Here is a 22,723-nt window from a genome sequence, read left to right on the forward strand (position 1 = left end):
AAAATTTGATGCAATTTCCGACATTTTTTGGTTAAATAAATGTAAGAATGATGGTGTCTGTCTTTTTTGCAGTTTTTTATGTCACCTCGAATAATTGTACGAAAATAACTAAATAGTACTTTTTTGGTACAACTTGGCATTGGGTGAACAGATAGTGCTTCAAATCTGAAATTTGATATTAGTGTCGCTGTTTATGTGTATCCTGAACATATGGAGGTGATTTTGGAGATTTGTACTATAATTGTACGGAAAATACTAAATGGTACTATATTTGGTATTGAGTGAAGGTTTGGAGATAAAATTCGGAGATTTGATATTTACAATACTGATGGTATCTGTGTTTGAGATTCGGCTGTGGTTTGCAAATGTGTACTATATTTGTACGAAAAGTGCTAAATGATACTATTTTTTGATAGTACCATCGTGCTGCGTGAAAGGATAGGGCTGGGATCCTTAGGTTTTATATTGAGTTTTCCGTTGGTATCTAGAATAGAGATATGGAGTTGGTTTCGGAAATGTTTACTATAATTGTACGAAATGTACCTAACAGTTCTAAATTTGGTATAAGGTGAAGGAATAGAGATACAATTGTGAAAATTGATATATTTATCTGATATTGAGAGATTTGGCAGTGGTTTGAGGATGCGTCCTATATTTGTACGAAAAGTACTACATTTGGTATTAGGTGAAGGGGATGGGGCTGGAAAACTGAAATTTGATATTGATTTCACTGTTATTAAGATATGGAGGTGGTTTTGGAAATGTACACTATAGTTGTTCGAAAAGTACTTCGTGTTATGAAATTGGGCATTGGGTGAAGATATAGAGCTGGACTACCGATATTTGATATAATTGTACAGTAAGTACTAAATAGTAATATCTTTGGTATCGGGCAAAGGGATTTAGATAAAATTCCGATATTTGATACTTAGATTATTGATGGTATCTGTGTTCGAGATGTGACGGTGGTTTGAAAATGCCTCCAGTATTTGTGCGAAAATTACTAAATGATACTTAATTTGGTATTAAGTGAAGGGATGGGACTGGAACCTTCAAATTTGATGTTGATGTCTCTGTTGGTATCTAAAATTGAGATGAGAATGTATACTACATTTACACGAAAAGTACCTAATAGGTTTAAATTTTATTTATGGCGAGAAGACAGGCCTGGAATCCTAAAATTTACTATTGAGGTCTCTGTTGGTCTCTGTAGTTGAGAGAAGGAGAGGTTTTGCAAAGGCATGTATCTACTAGAAGTGCAAAAATTTGAAATTTGATTGAATTTTAAAATTTGATGTTGAGGTCAGTCCTGGTTTCTTGGGTTCAAATACGTTAAATAAAACCTTTAAATAGTTTTGTATAGAAAAATTGAAGGTAGGACCTTTATGCAATGGTTTTTAAAAATTTCTACCTCGATAAATCGAAATAGAATTTTATGCTGATGTATATTTCGTGATGTTACAAACGGACTGGAAAACTCCCATACTATGGTGGTTGTGGTTTTGTGGTTGTTGCAACCGTATTGCAACAATTACTTTTTTTACACCCTCCACCATACTATGAAGGGTATATTAACATTCTCATTCCGTTTGTAACTCCTCGAACTACTCATGCCAGACCCAACGAAGTATATATATTGGTGATCAGAGTGAAATTCTGAGTCGATTTAGCGATGTGCGTCTGTCTGTCTGTTGTAATCACGCTATCTTTCGAACGCATTAGGGTAGAAGGCTAAAACTTTGCGAACATGTTTATTTTGCCAGTAGGCAGGTTAAGTGTGTAAATGGGCCATAAAGGTGCACGTTTTCATATTTTGATGATTTTAGCGACATTATACACCCAAGACAGAAAATTGCCTGTGCAGGTCCACTTCTTCATATAGCCCCCATGTAATGGTACCTCCCTATATTCGGTATTTTGATGATTTTAGCGACATTACTCACCGGAATAGTTTCAAATTTGGTATTTAGAGTTCGTAATGGGAACTACAGTCTGTGACAGAAAATTGTCTATACAGGTCCAGGTCTTCGTATTGACCCTATATATCGGTACCTCCATATATTCGGTATTTTGACGTTTTTAGGTACAATAGTCATCGAAATTGTTTGAGATGTCGTATTTGAAGTTCGTAATGGGAGCTACAGCCTGTAACAAAAAATTGTCTATGCAGGTCCAGGTCTTCGTATTGACCCTATATATCAGTACCTCCCTATATTCGGTATTTTGACGATTTTAGGTACAATACTCACCGGAATAGTTTCAAATTTGGTATTTAGAGTTCGTAATGGGAACTACAGTCTGTGACAGAAAATTGTCTATGCAGGTTCAGGTCTTCGTATTGACCCTATATATCAGTACCTCCCTATATTCGGTATTTTGACGATTTTAGGTACAATAGTCATCGAAATAGTTTGAGATGTCGTATTTGAAGTTCGTAATGGATGCTACAGCCTGTGACAGAAAATTGTCTATGCAGGTCCAGGTCTTCGTATTGACCCTATATATTGGTACCTCCATATATTCGGTATTTTGACGATTTTAGGTACAATACTCATCGAAATTTTTTGAGATGTCGTATTTGAAGTTCGTAATGGATGCTACAGCCTGTGACAGAAAATTGTCTATGCAGGTCCAGGTCTTCGTATTGACCCTATATATTGGTACCTCCATATATTCGGTATTTTGACGATTTTAGGTACAATACTCATCGAAATTTTTTGAGATGTCGTATTTGAAGTTCGTAATGGATGCTACAGCCTGTGACAGAAAATTGTCTATGCAGGTCCAGGTCTTCGTATTGACCCTATATATCAGTACCTCCCTATATTCGGTAGTTTGACGATTTTAGGTACACTAGTCATCGAAATAGTTTGAGATGTCGTATTTGAAGTTCGTAATGGATGCTACAGCCTGTGACAGAAAATTGTCTATGCAGGTCCAGGTCTGCGTATAGCTCCGATATAACGGTACCCCCCTATATACGGCATTTTAATGATTTTAGGGACATTATTCACCGTTTATTTCAAATTTCGAATTTGAATATGGCAATGGCTTATGACAAACAAAGCCTATGTAGATCCACGTGTACAGACTCCAATATATTTTTAAGATTTTAACAGAATTTTTAACGGATTTTATTTTTGGAAATGTTCCAAATTCTGTCCAAATGGTGGAGGGTATTCAAAGTTCGGCCCGGCCGAATCAATGTTTCTTCTCTCGTTTAAGTTGTGTTGGTTTTTCTTAAACTGAATAGATTTGTACAACTATTCCCGCTCAGCTTAGTTTACCCAGAAAAGGTAATTTATTTAATTGTCATTTTTCTTTCTTAGCCATTTGCCGGCCAGCAACAACGAAGAGATATTTATTTAGGATTAACTAACAAATGTCATGGCTTGTGTATCCAAAGTTCAAATTTTGTTTATTTTAGAAAAATATTTGTCATTTGTAAGAATGCTGATGATGTTTGGGGGTGATAACATATTTATGTTACCAATTGCTGTTTACAGCAAAAGGACATGCCCGCACAGCTTTTGCAAGAAGAAATAAAAACTCAAGGAAATATTTTTAATCTTAGTTTTTGAGTTTGTATTTTTTTAATTTTATTTTGTCGTATCTTTTTTCAAAGGTAATGAATTTAAGTAGAGCCTTATTTGACTATCTGAAATTAAATACTGTTTCTTAGTTATTAGTTCGTTGGAAAATTTACACCATAATTGAGTTAGTTAGAAAAAAAAGAAAATAACAGCCTTCAAAAACTAATAACAAAAAAAAAAAAAAAATGATAATAATAAATAAATAAAATAAAGAATTTCAAGACAAAGATATTTTGAAGTGGACATTCAATGCCAAAAAGTGCAGTTGAATGCAACAAAATTTTTCGGAAATTGAATATCAAGAGATGGAGAATATTTTTGAATTTGATCACCCTGAATGGAACTTTGGAAAGTGCCTTTTTGATAACTAAATTCGTACAAGGGTGAAGTGGGAAACTCACTTCGAGAGAGCTACTTTACCTGTGAAGTAAAGGAACAGAAACCTAGTAAAAATGTCAAATCAAATGGCAATCCTTAATCCAAAGCCAAATCTACAGTTGGCAATCGTGCTACCACCAAAAATATCAACTACTAGCACGTACCCGCTACTTGGTCAGCGAAAAGTCCACCTTAAAATATTCGATTCGTTCCAACAATTTGTGTTAGGCCTTTTTGGTACCCAAAACACACAATTTGTTCACTTTGACATTTGTTTTTTTTTTTTTTTTAACAAAACTTTATACGTCCTCCTTTTAGAATTTCAAGGTTTTTCTATATTATTCAAATTTTTCCGTTTTCGGAAAGAATCATAGAAAAATGTTTACCTCTGACAACAAGAAGTCTTCAAAATCTTTCATTTTAAAATTTACCGCGGAGAATATTAGTAAAACTAGTGTACAAAAAAATATTTCAACGTCTCCATAAGTAAACTCTAGAAACAACAGTGACCACAATATTAAATTTCAGAATTTCAGCTCTATTCACCAAAGCCACCTTCACATCTTCATCTCTCCATCCTAGACACTAACAATGATTCAAAATTAGTATAATTTACTACTTTTCAAAGAATGATAGTTCCAAAGCCACCTCTATATCTCAATTCCAGTTACCAACAGAGACCTCAATATAAAATTTAGGGATTCCAACACTGATATAGGACGCATTTGTATCTTTTAAATTCGGACTTGTATTGCCCATTTGGTGCACAATTAATTTGAATTCGGATATAAATATATGTGGGTGCTATATCCAAATCGGAACCGATCTCGATAAAATTTGGCAAAGACATTTCTGAGCTGTATTTGATATATTTCTCTGAATATCGTTGTTACGGAGTGCATATTACGGCTGTGTGTAACAAATATGACAAATCGGATAAACAGTATATATGGGAGCTATAGCTATATCTGAACCGATCTTCACCAAATTTGACATACTAGCTTCTACTTTCAATTCGGTCGTAAGTGCCAAATTCCATCCCATTTGGACAAATATTAGACGTGTGTGCACAATTAAAAGTAAATCGGACGAAGTTATATATGGGAGCTATATCCAAATCTGAACCGATCTGGATAAAATTTAGCAAAGGTATTTCTGAGCTGTATTTGATATATTTCCCCAAAATATTGTTGTTACAGAGTGCATATTACGGCTGCGGAGGACAAAAATAACAAATCGCATGAACAATATATATGGGAGCTATAGCTATATCTGAACCGATTTCGATCAAATTTGGTATACTTATTTTCAGGCCTAATTTGGTTGTATGTGCAAAATTCCATACTATTCGGGCTGCTATTACACGTTTGGTGCACAATAAAAGGCAAATCGGACGAAAATATATATGGGAGTTATATCTAAATTTTGACCAATTATATCCAATTTCAATAGGGTTCGTTCTTGGGCCAAACAAATGATTTGTGCAAAATTTCATCTGGATAGGGCTAATAAATGCGGCCTGTACTTTGTTTACAAAAATGCATGGTCAGACGGACGGACATGCATAAATCGACTCAGATTGTGATTCTATGCAGATCATATGGGGCTATGGGTCTATCTCGTTTCCTTTTGCCTGTTACAAACAAATGCACAAAGACATAATACCCTGACCACCTTGTGGTGTAGGGTATAAAAACCACCGCCAAATTTCAATTTCCGATACCAACAGTGACATCTGTATCAAATGTCGGTATTTTAGCTCTAATCCTTCATTCAATACCAAATTTAGTACCATTTAGTACTTTTCCTACAAATATAGGACGCATTTAAAAAAACCACCGCCAAATTTCAACCTCAGATACCAACAGTGATCTTAATACAAAATTTCCGGATTTCAGCTATGTAATTTTTTTGCAATTACCAAATTTAGTGCCATTTAGTACAATTATTGTAAGAATATTCAAACCGAGCTCATTCTCTCAAACACAGACACCAATAGTAGTCACATCCATTTTAATGTTCCAAATTTCGACATTGCAGCTCCATGCCTTCACCCAATTTTGTACTATTTAGTAATTTTCGTGCAATTATAGTACACATTTCCAAAACCACCTCCATATCTCAGGTACCAACAATATCAGGTTTCGAGATTCCAGCTCTATTCCTTCAGCCAATACCCAATTTAGCAACACTTGGTACTTTTCGAAGAACCATAGACACCAACAGTGACATCTATATCAAATTCCAGGATTTCATCTCAATTCCTTTCCCCAATACCAATTTAAGTACTATTTAGTACTTTTTCGTACAATTAAAGTACACATTTCCAAAACCAGATCCTTATCTAAATCCCAGAGACCAACAGTGGCCTTAATTTCAAATTTCAAAATTCCAGCGCTATCCCTCCACCAAATCCCCAATTTGGTAAGACTTAGCACTTTTCGTAAAATAGTAGTAACACTTCCAAAACCGCATCCATATCGCAATTCCAGATACCAACAGTGACCTCAGTATTAAGTTAAAGGATTCCAGCCCCATTATTTCACCCAATACCAAATTTAGTACTTGTCGTGCAAATATGGGACGCATTTCCAAAACCCACCTCCAAATCTAAAACATAGATATCTCCACTTGTCTAAATATCAAATTTCAGAATTGTATCTCTTTCACTTCACCCAATACCAAATTTAATACCATTTAGTACTTTTTGTCCAGTCATCCATGTGTCCAGGCTACACAAGGACATTGAACCTAATGCCAAATGTCAGATGCCACCATCAGCACCATCTGCTCACCCAAAGCCATATTGTACCAAACGTAGTACTATTTAATACTTTTCGTGCACGTGTAGTACATATTTCCAAAAACACCTCTTTATTAGAAAACTACCACCAACAGGTATCGCAATACAAAAATTTCAAAATTCCAGCTATTCCATCCGTTCACCGTAAACCAAACTGTTCCAAATTTAGTACCATTTCCAAAACCACCTGCATGTATCAAACTTGCTTTCCAATCTTGATTTTCATACCAAAATGTCAAGTTTTTATCCACATGATACCACATGATACGATTTTAGAAGATTTGTAGCATAATTCCTAAATTTAAAGATAGAATTTCTCCTACCTTCTTACATCGAATGTACTCCTCAACCTTGATCAACCCCTTGCACAGAAGGAGAAATGATGATCTAATTTTGCTCCAACTTTGCATATCCTAAAATTTGCATCATTGCTAGGTCAGGTGCGAAAATGGACCACTAAATCAGGTATCTCCCCCATAAAGGGTCAAAATTTTGAATAATTATAACTCTTATGTGAAGTGATGTAAGATTCCGATTATCTTTAAACTATACACATCACAATATTTTTATTAACACAAGGTATGGTGTGAAGATGGAATATATTGGTCCACTCCTTCCGGTACCTCCCCCACAAAGGGCTTAGAAAACGCAAAAATTATATTCGATTCCACTTTGATTTGGTACATCTCAATATTTTAGCCAACACTAGATCAGTTATAAAGATGGTAGAGATCGGTGCACTCCTTCCTCCCTCCTTCCTCCTCCCCCACAAAGGGTCAAAACTTTGAATAACCAAAATTATTATTAAATCCGAAATAAGCATCATGTTCTCTTAATATTTCACACATCCCATTATTTCTACTAACACAATATCTGCTGTGATGATGGTATATATCGGTCGGCTTCTTTTGGTACCTCCCCCACAAACGGTCAAAATTTCGAATATCCATGAAGCTCATAAAACGCGAAATTAACATTCGATTTCAATCAGACTTGGTACATCGCAGTATTGCCATCAACACAAGATCTGTTATAATGATGGGAGGGATCGGACAATTTCTTTTGGTGTCTCCCCCACATAGGGTTCAAGATATAAAAAAAACCAAACGCTCAAAGAAAGCGTAATAAGCATCCAATTCTCTTCAAATTTCACACACACAAACATTAATGTGTTATCTGTTGTGAAAATGATATATATCTGCGAACCCCTTCTGGCACCTCACCCACAACAAGGTTCCCAATATTCAATAAGTTTATCTATCATAACTTGAGAAACAACTTTCTATATCTAAGTTTTTCTTTCAACCCCAAACCTGAAATGAATATGGAATTAAAGATTTCGCATAAAATTGGATATGAATGTTCGATTTTCTTGTAATTTTGACCATTCCAAATTTTTTTTTCTGAATTAGATGAGGTATAAAAATGTATGAGTACTTCGGTCCACTCTATGTGGTATCTCACGCACACTCTTAACATTTTCTAAACATTAGAACATACCTCATATACAGGATGAGATGAAAAAACTGCAACCAACTTCAGACTGCTGTCGTTTCTAAGCCACGCGTCCGACAGCCGTATCGTAACCCGACGTCAAGGAAGTGGATGGAAGAAAACAGAAATATTAGCAGAAATGGTTCGAAAAGTAAAGAAGCGACTTGATCGAAACCCGTGTCGCAGTGGCCGGAAAATAGCTAGCGAGCAGAACATATCGCAATATTCCATTCGGCAAATATTTTGAAAAATTAGCTCGAGTTAAAGCCATTGAAATTCCAAAAAGTACAAGAACTTACACCGCAACAGAAAGAAAATAGATTCAAAAGAGCTAAAGATTTGCTTCGCTTGGTCGAAAGTGGTGAACTGCCGAATTTGGTTTTCTTCATCTCCGATGAGAAAACATTTGTTGTCCAGCAGTTTGTAAACAAACAAAATGATCGTATTTACTTGCCAAAGAGATCAGCTGAAAATTTACACCTTCAGTTGGCCACCAGAACTCAAGCGCCGGCCATGGTGATGGTGTGGGCTGCCATAACAGCCGACGGTCGCTCTACGCTCGCAATAAATGCCGAATATTATGGCGAAAATATTCAAGAGGTTATATTAAAGCCCAAGAATGGTTATCAAATGAGGTTCCTCGCTTCATTTCCAGCAAACAAGGGCCAACAAAATCTGCGGATACCAATCCGTTGGACTATTGTGTCTGGAGTATTTAGGGAAAGCAAGGTTGGCACTAAAAACTACCAACGTGTCGATCACCTCAAGCAAGCGCTTCGTCGGGAATGGGCCAAAATGCCGCAGGGCAACATTCGGGCAGCGTGTGAGGGATTCATTGGCCGTTTGAAGGCCATAATTCGTGTCAAAGGTGGCCAATTCGACAAATCTAAATTTATCCTAAAATTTCTGCTTTTATTCAATTTAATTTAAAAAAAAGAAAAATGTAAAATCTGTTTTTTTTTTATCTCACCCTGTAAATTGAAGGAAGTAATCAATATAGTCCAAACCTGGCACGTCGCAATATTTCTATCATATTTATTAAGGTCCGTTACGAAGTGAACCTTCTCCATTGAGGGTAAACAATGTCAATAATCATAACTGTAGTCAAAATATATTTAAATAATCGAACATTGCCTGAGGGTATACATCTATGGGCAAAACCGACTGATACCTTTTAACTTGTTTAATTTGAAGTTGATTTTTGAGGAGCTGAATTAATAACATTTAAGTAGTGTTTTAGAATATTTTTCGAACATAAGTTTGCATTTTTTTACCCTCCACCCTAGTATGGAGGGTATATTTAGTTTGTCATTCCATTTGTAACACCTCGAAATGTACATTTTAGACCCCACAAAGTATATATATTCGTGATCGGAATAAAATTCTATACCGATTTAGTGATGTCCGTCCGTCTGTCGGTCTCTCCGTCTGTGGAAATCATTCTAGCTTATGAACGAAATGAAGTAGATTGATACAATTTTACTCAAGTGCATATTATGTCGGCAGGACTTTTTTTATTTCAGTATTTTGCTGATTTAGGCGACAATATTCACCGGAAATCTTTCAACTTTGGCATTTGAAGTTCGTAATGGATACTACAGCCTATGACAGAAAATTGTCTGTGCAGGTTCACGTTTTGGTACATCCCTCTTATAACGGTTGTAAGTTCTATTGATTTGAAAAAAAAAATGGAAAATTTCAACAAATTTCCCACCCTTCCCCCTATGACGAGACGCCATGTACGTTAGTGTTATTATACCCTAGGATTGTTAAAATACTCATCTATACCAGGATTCTTAAAATACTCATCTTGAACTGGAATGGATGGAATTTTTAACCTCCTCTTAAAATTTCGATACAAAATTAAACCTTGGCTTGTAAAGAATACATTTTCCAATTTATGTTAATTGGAAATGCACTCCTTCAGATTTGTCTATATTTGTCATATGATTTTTTTTTTAATTTATAGTTTATGTCTTTTGAAAAGAAAAACTTCCGTGCTTATTATCCATTCGTTTTACGTTAAAAATAAATTTTCTTGGTATTGGTTTTAATCACACGATGCAAGATGCATTGCAGAATGCATTATCCTCCTCTTTTTTCCACAATATTCTCTCAACATATTATAACGGTAAGTGGAAAAATAAATAACTGTAGTTGTTCATTTACCTGTTATTTGTGTTGTTCCATCCCGTTGGGCGGTTGACACACGACGAAACATGCTTAGCACAGCTTTCCTGTAAAAATGAAAGGCAAAAAAAGAGAAACATTACCAGAGGTATAAAGAAAGAAGCAACATGTTCATAGAAAGGAAAACAATTTTGTAGTGAGTAAATACTTAATTAAATTTAATGGAATGCAAGCGTATACTCTGCCCTATGGGTCGTAAAGTGTGGCAAAAGATTTCAAGGTACTAGACAATTTCTTTTATTGCGATCAAATAAAAAAGAAAAAAAAAACAAGTAAAAAAGTATCGGTCGGTTTTGCCGACAGATGTATACCCTCAGCCCTCTTCACCCTCTATGGAGTGGGTTTTGAAGGAATGGGTCAATATTGTTCATTTCGTATCGGACCTAAATAAATAGGGTATAAATATTATTATAGCAGATGGATAAATCAATTGTAAAGAATCGCTGAGTTGTTTCGCAATTTATGACAGATAAAAATATTGAAAATTGTGTCCCTTTGTGGGTGACGTACCAGCAGGTGTTCGCAGATATATAGCATCTTCACAACAGATCTGGTGTTAGCAAAAATGCTTGTATGTGTGAAATTTGAAGAGAGTTGGATCCTTACTTCGGTTTCTTTGAGCGTTATGTTTTTCAAAATTAGATTATTGCTTCCTTTTCTGTGCAGAAAGTATTTATTTTTAAAATTTCGACCATTTGTGGCGGAGGTACCAGAAGAAGTGGACCGATATACTCCATCTTTACACCAGAACTTGGGCTAATAAAATGATTGGGATGTGTGAAATTTAAAGACAATCGGACTCTTATATCACATTTTATGAGAGAGAGTTGTAATTATTAAAAATTTTGACCATTTGTGGGGGAGGTACTTGAAGGAGTGAACCAATGTTGTCCATTTTCGCATCAGACCTAGCACTGATGCAAATTTTAGGATATGCAAAGTTGGAGCAAAATCGGATCATCGTTTCTCCTTCTGTGCAAAAAATATGTTTTTCTTTTTTTGAAAATTTCGACCATTTGTGGGGGAGGTACCAGAAGGAGTGGACCGATATATTTCATATTAACACCAGAGATTGGGTTAGTATAAATATTGGAATGTCCGACATTTGAAGACAATCGGACTTTTACATCACATTTTATGAGAGTTGTAACTCTTCAAAATTTTGACCATTTGTGGGGGAGGTACTTGAAGGAGTGAACCGATATTGCTCATCTTAACACCAGACCTTGGGTTAATATAAATGCTGGGATGTGTGAAATTTGAAGACAATCGGACTCGTACATCATATTTTATGAGAGTTGTAATTATTCAAAATTTTGACCATTTGTGGGGGAGGTACTTGATGGAGTGGACCGATATTGTTCATTTTCACATCTGACCTAGCACTGACGCAAATATTACGATTTGCAAAGTTGGAGCAAAATCGGATTATCATTTCTCTTTCTGTGCAAAGAATATTTTTTTTTTTTGCAAATTCCAACCTTTTGTGGGGAGGTACCAGAAGGAGTGGACCGATATTGTCCATCTCCGAACTCGATCTAAGTTTCACAAAGATATTACAACGTACCATGTTTGGACTAAATCGGATGCTCCCTTCGAGAGTTATCGTGCGCATCAACCAGCCAGACAGACAGACGGACGGACGAACATCGCTAGATCGACTCCAAATGTTCTGAAACGGATTTGGTCCAAAGAAACCTAGGGTCTAAAACCGTTATTTCGATTAGGCACGTTTTGACCGTATCAAATGATACATACCCTCTGTAGCCATATGGCTGAGGGTATAAAAACACAAGTATAAAAGCTGTAAGTTCGGCCGGGCCGAACTTAGAATACCCTCCACCATTTGGAACGAATTTGGCAATTCTCAAAAATATTAAAATCCGTTAAAAAATTCTATTAAAATGTTAAAAATGCTGAATATAGCTGTCTATACTATACATGGTCTATACGACAACATGGGCCTGCATAGGTAACATTTGTCATAAGCCATTTCAATATTCAAATGCGAACCTTAGAAAAAAATCGGTGAATAATGTTGCTAAAATCATCAAAATAGCGAACATCGGGAGGTACCGTTATATGGGGACTATACGAAGACGTGCACCTGCAGAGACAATTGTCTGTCATAGGCTGTAGTATCCACTACGAACATCAAATACCAAATTTGATACAATTCCGGTAAATAATGTCGCTAAAATCATCAAAATATCAAATATCCGCGGGGTACCGTTAAATGACGTGGACCTACATGGCTCATTTTCTGTTTTAGGCTGCAGTATCCATTACGAACTTCAAATACCAAATTTGAAACAATTCCGGTAAATAATGTCGCTAAAATCATCAAAATATCAAATATCCGCGGGGTACCGTTAAATGGGGGGCTATACGAAGACGTGGAACTGCACAGACAATCTCCTGTCATAGGCTGTAGCATCCATTACGAACATAAAATACCAAATTTGAAAGAATTCCGGTGAATAAAGTCGCTAAAATCAAGAAAGTACCAAATATTGAGAGGCACCGTTATATGGGGGCTATACAAAGACGTGGACCTACATGGCCCATTTTCAATTTTCAAAAGTCTTGCAGACATATCATACATTTGAGAAAATTTTTATGAATCTACTTCAATTCGTTCGGAAGCTAATGTGATTTCCACAGACGGACGGACATCGTTAAATCGACATAGAATTTTATGCTGATCAAGTATGTTTATTTCGAGGTGTCACAAACGGAAACGGACAAACTTAATATACCCTTCATACTATGGTGGAGGGTATAAAAAGATTAATCTTATTGCTCTTGTACTTTTTATAGGTTCCATCAATCATGCCATTGGGTGAACAGATAGAACTTAAAATCTGAAATTTGGTATTGGGGTCTCTGTTCATGTGTAGGCTGGATATATGGATAGTACGGAAAGTACTGAATGGTACTAAATGTGGTATTATGCGATGGGATAGATATGAAATTCAGAAATTTGAAATTTAGATTACAGACCGTATCTGTTTTTGAGATTTGGCATTTGGGTTTGAAAGGCGCCTTATATTAGAACGAAATAGTACTAAATAGTACTAAATTTGGTACTCGGTGAAAAAATAGAGCTGAAATTCTAAGTTTTGATATAGATGTCACTGTTGATTGATGATCTGTGGCTTTGAAAGTCGTGCTACATTTATGCGAAAATTATTAAATTTGGTATTGGGTGAAGAGATAGAGCTGGATTCCCCATATTTGATATTGAGTTATATGTTGGTATCTGGAAGAAAGATATGGAGGTGGTTTTGAAACTATAATTTTTCGAAAAGAACTAAATGGATCATTTTACATCGAGAGATGTAATTTTTTTTTCATATATGTTCTATACAAGGTGAGATGTAAAAACTGCAACCAACTTCAGACTGCTGTCATTTTTTAAGCCACTCGTCCGACAAATGTTAAAATTATACCAGTGACAGCTCATTATATTGTTTACAAGCGTACAAAAGCATTTTGGTGAGAATTTTTCAAGAAAACAGTTTTTCGAGATGGAATTTAAGCGTGATAGTGTGATTTCTTTATATTTGGCTGGAAAACCACAAGTGGCTATCGTTAGAGTACTCCAGCATTTAAATGTGAATAAATCTTTTGCATCTCGTACCATCGCTCGTTACCGTGATACTGGTAGCGTAGCCCGACGTCAAGGAAGTGGACGGAAGAAAACAGCAACATCAGCAGAAATGGTTCGAAAAGTAAAGAAGTGACTTGATCGAAACCCGCGTCGCAGTGCCCATGAGCTGAACATATCGTAATATTCCATTCGGCAAATATTGAAAAATGAGTTCGGGGTAAAGCCATTGAAATTCCAAATTCCAAAAAGTGCAAGAACTTAAACCGCAACAGAAAAAAAAAAGTGCTAAAGAGTTGCTTCGCTTGGCCGAAAGTGTTGAAGTGCGGAATTTCGCTTGGTGGTCTACGATGAGAAAACATTTGTTGTCCAGCAGTTTGTAAACAAAGAAAATGATCGTATTTACTTGCCAAAGAGGTCAGCTGAAAATGTGCACCTTGGGTTGGCCACTAGAACTCGCAAGTGCGGGACATGGTGATGGTGTGGGCCGCCATAACAGCCGATGGTCGCTCTCCACTAATATTAATCTACCGTGGCATCAGAATAAATGCCGAATATTATCGCGAAAATATTCTGAAGGGTGTATTAAAGCTTTGGACATGCAAAAAATTTTAGCCGCAGACATTGGGCATTCCCACAGGACTCAGCACGCGCCACCCAAGAGTGGTTACAATGAGTTTCCTCGCATCATTTCCAGCGAAAAATGGCCACCAAAATCTCCGACTATTGTGTCTGGAGTATTTTGTAAAGCAAGGTTCAAACTAAAAAATACAGAAATGTCGGTCACCTGAAGCAAGTGCTTCGCCGGGAATGGGCCAAAATACCACAGAGCAACATTCGGGCAGCGCCGTTTGAAAGCTATAATTCGTGCCAAAGGTGATCAATTCGAACAAATCTACACATATTCTAAAATTTGATGCTATATCCGACATTTTTCGCTTTCATTCAATAAACTTTAAAAAGAAAAATGGCTGTGTGATTTGTACCGCGGACCTCGGTGTGCAGCCAACTAGAAGTTGCCGTCTCTACGTTCAGAGCCATTAACCCGTCTTTCTAAAGCAGCACTAAAACAAGTGTATGCATTGGAAGCAATGTAGTTGTTGTGGACAAAAAAACAAACTTTGCTTTGAAAAATATCTGCCAATAGAACTTGAGTCGAACTTGGAGAGTTTCTAGTGTCTAATTCGCATATGCTAATTCGCAATAAGTTCGCAACTTTCCAGAGAACGGCCCTTGTAAGCCATCATCCACACCAAATATGCCTGACGTGCCGCTTAACTAACGGCGAAACGCGTCGCACTGTGGTGAGTGTGTGATAGTGTCTATCTGGCTTTCCTTTTCACTGCAAATTTCAGATCATTAGGCTCGTCTCGAAAGAGAAACAAACACATAAATGAAAAATGTAAAAGTTATGGCGTTTGCCATATGTCTACAGAGGGTATATATCATTTGATACGGCCAAAACGTGCCTAGTCGAAATAACGGTTTTAGACCCTAGGTCTCTTTGGGCCAAATCCGTTTCAGAACATTTGGAGTCGATCTAGCGATTTCCGTCCGTCCGTCTGTCTGTCTGGCTGGCTGGTGCGCACGATATCTCTCGAAGGGAGTATCCGATTTGGTCCAAATTGGGTACATCGTAATATTTTTGTCAAACTTAGATCGAGTTCGGAGATGGGCAATATCGGTCCACTCCTTCTAGTACCTCCCCTACAAAAGGTCGAAATTTTAAAAAAAATATACTTTTTGCACGGAAAGTGTAAGGATAATCCGATTTTGCCCTAATATTTGCGTCAGTGCTAGGTCAGGTGTGAAAATGGACAATATCGGTCCACTCCATCAAGTACCTCCCCCATAAATGGTAAAAATTTTTAATAATTTCAATCTTACTAAATGTGATGTAAAAGTCCGATTGTCTTCAAATTTCACACATCCTAATATTTGTATTAACCCATGGTCTGGTGTGAAGCGGGAATACATCGGTCCACTCCTTCTGGTACCTCCTCCACAAAATATTGAAATTTTGAGTACCCAGGAAGCTCATAAAACGCCAAATTAACATCCGATTCCATTTAGACTTGGCACATCTGTCGCAATATTTATATCATATTTTTTGGGACCGATAGGAAATGGGCAATATTGGCTCATTCCTTCGGGACCTGCTCCATGGAGGGTCAAACGTTTGAATAATCTTGACACTAGTCAAAATATATTTAAATACTCGAATATAGGCTGAGGGTATATATCTGGCGGCAATACCGACTGATACTTTTTAACTTGTTAAATAATATTTTCGGATATCTAAATGTGAATTTTTTGTAAGAGTTAGTCCAGGGTATAATTAGGAATTTAATATGATTTATTCCCACTCTAAAAATAATTATTTTTGAAGCGAGTCCTATCGATTATCTCTATATCTCCAAGAAATATTTCATCAATAAAAGTCCATCCCGATCATTACACGTGCTTGTTTCTATCTCCAATTGGTTTGGTTTGTATGCGATGAAAGATGCCACGTTCGCCTTTTAAATTATGACATGGGAACAGAGTCTTTAAGAAAAAAAATATTTGCGGAGCAATTTCAAAACTATACTCCTCTAGCTAAAAAGCTAAGAATTTATGAAACTCTGAACCATTTACTAGCCATAAATTTATGTTTCAAATTATAAGACTAAATTTTTCAGTTGGGAATAAAATTGATTCGCCAATCGCACCCATTTCCAACCTTTGCCTTCTTCCTTAAGCGCAACAAGAATGGTACATGTTAAAATTTTCAAATTTGCGGAGGATTAAGATCTTCATTAGGATTTTTCTTCAAAGTACATTGGGGGAGCAAAACCGAAGCAGAATCTCGAACAGATTTTCACACTGAATTCAAAAGTACAACCAAATTTTTAAATAATAAAATATTGAAAGCTTGTTGAATGAAACTTACCGGAAATTTTGTCCACTCACACAATACAGGACAAAGTTAATGCCGAAATTTGTTATGAACAGTAATTGGAAAATATACTGCAGGACAACGGTGGTCTTCTCGTTGGTTGACGACTGTGTCTGAAAATAATGGAAGTAGAAGAATAATAATAGTTATGTTTAAATTAAATTTTTATAAACAAAATATTCATTAAAAACCTTTAGTGGATGCTCTACAAATACGGGGGCCTACCCAAAATATTGCACATATTGCAATATGACTAGTATCAAGTACTAATTTCTACATATACAGGGTGAGATAAAAAAGCTGCAAAAAAGTCAAACGCCAAAATGTCGGAAATAACATCAAATTTTAGAATAAGTTTAGATTTGTTCGAATTGGTCACCTTTGGCACGAAATATGGCCTTCAAACGGCTAATAAAACCGCCACACGCTGCCCAAATGTTGCTCTGCAGTATTTTTGGCCCATTCCCGGCAAAGCGCTTGTTTGAGGTGATCGACACTTTGGTATTTTTTAATGCCAACCTTGCTTTCCAAAATACCCCAGACACAATAGTCCAACGGATTGGTATCCGGAGATTTTGGTGGTCATTGTGCGCTGGAAATGAAGTGAGGAACCTTATTTGGTAACCATTCTTGGGCTTTAATATAACCTCTTGAATATTTTCGTGATAATATTCGGTATTTATTGCGAGCGGAGAGCAACCATCGGCAGTTATGGCAGCCCACACCATCACCATCAGTTATGGCAGCCCACTTTTCAAACCATTTATGCTGATGTTGCTGTTTTCTTCCGTCCACTTCCTTGACGTTGAGCTACGCTACCAGTATCGCAGTATCGTTAACGAGCGATGGTACGAGACACAAAAGATTTATTCACATTTAAATGCTGGGATTCTCTAACAGAATCATACTATCACGATTGAATTCCATCACGAATATCTTTTCTCTGGAAAATTCTCACCAAAATACTATTGTACGCTTGTAAACAATATGAGCTGCCACTGGAATAAGCTGTCGGACGAGTGGATTGGAATTGACAGCAGTCTGAAGTTGGTTGTAGTTTTTTCATCTCACCCTGTATTTGGTATTGGTTGAGCAAGTAGTTCATGAAATCTGAGATTTGGTATTAGGGTAACTGTTCATATATAGGTTAGGCATATGGAGGTGCTTTCGGAAATGTGTACTATAGTTTTACGAAAAGTACTGAATAGTACTATATTTGGTATTGGATGAAGGGCAGGAGCTGAAGGGCATATCCTTGGAGAGACTTGATTGAGTACTTATTAAGGTCTCTTTTAGCAGTATCCTTTAATAAGGACTCTCACAATAGTATCCTTGCAGGGACATCCTTGAGCACTTATTGTGTTTTTTTTTTCTGCAGTAGTATTCTTTCAAGTTCCAACAGAGCCTTGTCCCTTAGAGTATTCTTCAAATCCGTGCAAACTCCTGTAGACCCTCGCTTGAGTACTGAATAAGTTTCTTGCTGTAGTATCCATGCATATCCTTGTAGAGATTTAGTTGAGTACTTATTAAGGTTTCTTCATTTTTAAGCTTGCAAATCCTTACCGAGTCTTAACTGAATACTTATTAAGATCTCTTGCAGTAGTATCCGATTAGAGTCGTATGTGAGTAACTGTTACGTTTTCTTGGAGTAGTATGCTTATATAGCCTTGATTAAGCATGTCCTTGTAGAATCTAGCTTGAGTACTTATTAAGGTCTCCTGCAATAGTATCCTGACATATCCTCGAACCGTCTTGCTTAAGTACTTATTAAGGTCTCTTGCAGTAGTATCCTGGCATATGCCTTGCTTGAGTTCTTATTAAAGGCTATCACAGTATTACTTTTGCATATCCTTGTTAGAGTACTTATCCAGGTGTGATCCCACATCGTTGTCAACACCAGAGTACTAGCTAACCCTTGTCCTTCCCGTTCCGCCTCGTATGAGTTTTTATCAAAGTCTTGAGTTGGAAGGAGAAACCTATCGTTATCATGTCCTTTGTAGAAGTCCTGTGAAACTTTTTCGATATGTTGTAAACCATTGTAAGTCCTTCTATTTATGGAAGACAATTGTCATGTATATGACAAATCTCCAGAAGGAATCTGCAGGTAGAATAGGGTTTTTTCCTATTGGAATCATTTTTGAAAAAAAAAGAAATTCTCCTAAGGATCTACTATTTACTGAATACCTTTTCTACGTGATCTTCTCTACATAAATCCTCAGAAACGACTTCAATGTCCATGCGGACTGTGAAGGGCCAGCTATGTCTCATACCTTTCTTGACTTGATATTTATATTTTCTAAAGCTTTTATCATTTTATTATTATTTTCATTTATTTTTTTCTCGCGAATTTTCTGATTGTATTAGAAATCCTTGTTATACCCTGAGCCATATGGCTACAGAGGGTATATATCAGACGAAATAACGGTTTTAGACCCTAGGTCTCTTTAGACCAAATCCGTTTCAGAACATTTGGAGTCGATCTGGCGATGTCCGTTCATCCGTCTGCCTGTCTGTCTGGCTGGTTGGTGCGCACGATAACTCCCGAAGGGAGTATTCGATTTGGTCCAAACTTGGTACATCGTAACATTTTTGTCAAACTTAGATCGAGTTCGGAGATGGGCAATATCGGTCCACTCCTTCAAGTACCTCCCCCAGAAAAATCGAAATTTTCCAACTTTGTAAATCCTAATATTTGAGTCAGTGCTAGGTCTGGTACCTTTCGGTACCTCCCTCACAAAATGTCGAAATTTTCAAAAAATACATTTTTTTGGACAGAAAGAGAAAGGATAATCTGATTTTGCTCCAACTTTGCATATCCTAATATTTACGTCAGTGCTAGGTCAGGTGCGAAAATGGGCAATATCGGCCCACTCCGTCAGGTACATCCCCCACAAATGGTCAAAATTTGGAATAATTACAACTCTCATAAAATGTGATGTAAGAGTCCGATTGTCTTCAAATTTCACATATCCCAATATTTATATTAACCTAAGATGGGCAATATCGGTCCTCTCCTTCTGGTAACTCCCCCACAAATGGTCGAAATTTTCAAAAAAAAAATACATATTTTTTGGACAGAAAGAGAAACGATAATCTGATTTTGCTCCAACTTTGCATACCCTAATATTTGCATCAGTGCGAGGTGAGGTGCGAAAGTGGACAATTTCGGTCCACTCCTTCCAGTACCTCCCCCCAAATGGTCAAAATATTGAATAATTATAACTCTCATAAAATGTGATATAAGTCCTATTGTCTTGAAATTTCACATATCCCAATATTTATATTAACCCAAGATGGGCAATATCGGTCCACTTCTTCCGGTAACTCCCCCACAAATGGTCGACATTTTCAAAAAAAAAAAAAAAACACATTTTTTGCACAGATAGAGAAACGATAATCTGATTTTGCTCCAACTTTGCATACCCTAATATTTGCGTCAGTGCTAGGTCTGGTGCGAAAATTAACAATATCGGTCGGCTCCTTCTGGTACCTCCCTCACAAATGCTCAAAATTTTGAATATAAAAAGACAAAATCAGCATCCGATTCCATTCCAGACATGGTACATCTAAAACGATTCCATCAACACAAGATCTGTTATAAAGTGGGCTGAGATCGGACCATTTCTTTTGCTACCTGGTCCACATAGGATTCAATATTTTGAAAAACAAAACGCTCAAAGAAAACGATAGAAGAATCCAAGTCTCTTCAAATTTCACATATATTCACATATATTTATATCATATTTATTTAGGTCCGATATGAAATGGATAATATTTACCCATTCTTTCCAAACCCACTTCACAGATGGTCAAGAGTTTGAAAACTCATAACAGAAGTCAAAATATTTTTATTTTGTCCTCAGTTTTAAATAATTGTTGTGTTGGAACAGTTTTTTGTTATAATTCCTGCAATCACATTGTTTATTGAAGTCGATACGAAGTTTTTAAACACTTGACAATCATTATAAGGTCATTAATAGTTTTGTACTGCTCAGTTCGCTTTACCGGGGGTTCCACACGAATTTGTCATTTGCTGCATATAATTTTCAAATTAATTTTAATGCACCAATTTGCACATTTTTCAATAATGACAAGAATGATGAATATAAATTACCAGGGGGTAATTTAACACTGTGCAAAAAAAAAAATATATATATATATATATTACGGGTGAATTTCCGCAGATTATTAAAGTAGAGTAAGAAAAAAAGAAGACAGGTGTATCGGCGCTTTAAAAGAAACCCATATAAAGGGGACAAGTTCCTACTGTTTCAACACTTTTGGAAATTTTCGGACTAGGATTCCTCGGGATCCGTGCATTTTAGGTAAATAGTGTTTTTCGCAATATTGCAGATAAGAATGTGAGGAATATTTTAATCCAAACTGTTAACCCTCAAAAGAGTTATGAAGATGTCTTTCTGTAATATGGTTAAAATCACTTTAGAAGGATGACTTCAATGACGAAAATATTCTTCAACAAATTTTACTATAAGACACCAAACAAAAGAATCGAAAATGAGCTCGAAATTCCAATAAGTGTAAGAACTTACACCGCGGCAGAAAGAAAATAGACTCAAAAGAGCTAAAGAGTTGTTTCGCTTGGCCGAAAGAGGTGAACTGTCGAAATTGGTTTTCTCCGATGAGAAAACATTCGTTGTCCAGCAGATTGTAAACAAACAAAATGATCGTGTTTACTGCCAAAGAGCTCAGCTGAAAATGTGCACCTTCGGTTGGCCACCAGAACTCAAGCGCCGGCAATGGTGATGCTGTGGACCGCCATAACAGTCGATGGTCGCTCAACGCTCGTATTTATCGACCGTGGCATCAGAATAAATGCCGAATATTATGGCGAAAATATTCTGGAGGGTGTATTAATGCCCTGGGCACGCAAACATTTTGACCGCAGACCTTGGACATTTCAACGGGACTCGGCACCATCGCACTCAGCACGCGCCACCAAAGAATGGTTACAAAATGAGGTTCCTCGCTTCATTTCCAGCGCACTATGACCACCAAAATCTCCGAATACCAATCCGTTGGACAATTGTGTCTGGAGTATTTTGGAAAGCAAGGTTGGCAATAAAAAATAAATACCAAAGTGTCGATCACCTCAAGCAAGCGCTACGCCGGGAATGGGCCAAAATACCGCAGAACAACATTTGGGCAGCGTGTGACGGTTTCATTGTCCGTTTGAAGGCTATAATTCGTAGCAAAGGCGACCAATTCGAACAAATCTAAAATGGTTCTAAAATTTGATGCTATTTCCGACATTTTTTGCTTTAATTAAAAAAAGTCATGGTGTTTGACTTTGTTGCAGTTTTTTAACTCACCCTGTATTTTGGTCTGTATAAGATGAAGCATAAAAATGGAATACTTCGGTCGATTATATCTAACACCTCATATAAAGTGACGGGAGTAACCAATATAGGGCATGCCTGGCACATCGCAATATTTGGATGGACATCCTGGAAATCGAATCCTTCGGAACCTACTGCGTAGGTTCATGAAAGTGGTTCAGCGGTTTACCCGGACCTCTCGGTCTAGGAAATACACGTTGATACTTTAATTGTAGCGCGCGTGCAGCCCAGGACATCTAAGGGCATCACAGACCTGTTATGGCTCAATCTCATTATTGCTAGACGCAATTTGTCCATTTAAGAAGCTTATAATAGGACGAACAACCGGTTCGGCTCCACTTCTATAAACACATTCAACCA

General features: G+C 36.8%; 2 protein-coding genes across 9 annotated transcripts in view; one reads left to right on the forward strand and one right to left on the reverse strand.

The window, feature by feature from the left end:
* The window catches only part of LOC101893717 (protein furry), a 353,570-nt gene that overhangs the window by 162,719 nt on the left and 168,128 nt on the right, over positions 1–22,723 (forward strand). The window lies entirely within an intron of this gene.
* The window catches only part of LOC101901269 (uncharacterized), a 108,380-nt gene that overhangs the window by 8,301 nt on the left and 77,356 nt on the right, over positions 1–22,723 (reverse strand). The window contains exons 5-6 of the mRNA XM_059131617.1: positions 17,001–17,119; positions 10,438–10,505 (exon numbers count right to left, since the gene is read on the reverse strand). Of these exons, the coding sequence (XP_058987600.1) occupies positions 10,438–10,505; positions 17,001–17,119 (187 nt within the window). The remainder of the gene's footprint in view (positions 1–10,437; positions 10,506–17,000; positions 17,120–22,723) is intronic.

This window comes from Musca domestica, unplaced genomic scaffold (assembly GCF_030504385.1).
Source record: "Musca domestica strain aabys unplaced genomic scaffold, Musca_domestica.polishedcontigs.V.1.1 9, whole genome shotgun sequence".
NCBI classification, from domain to species: domain Eukaryota; kingdom Metazoa; phylum Arthropoda; class Insecta; order Diptera; family Muscidae; genus Musca; species Musca domestica.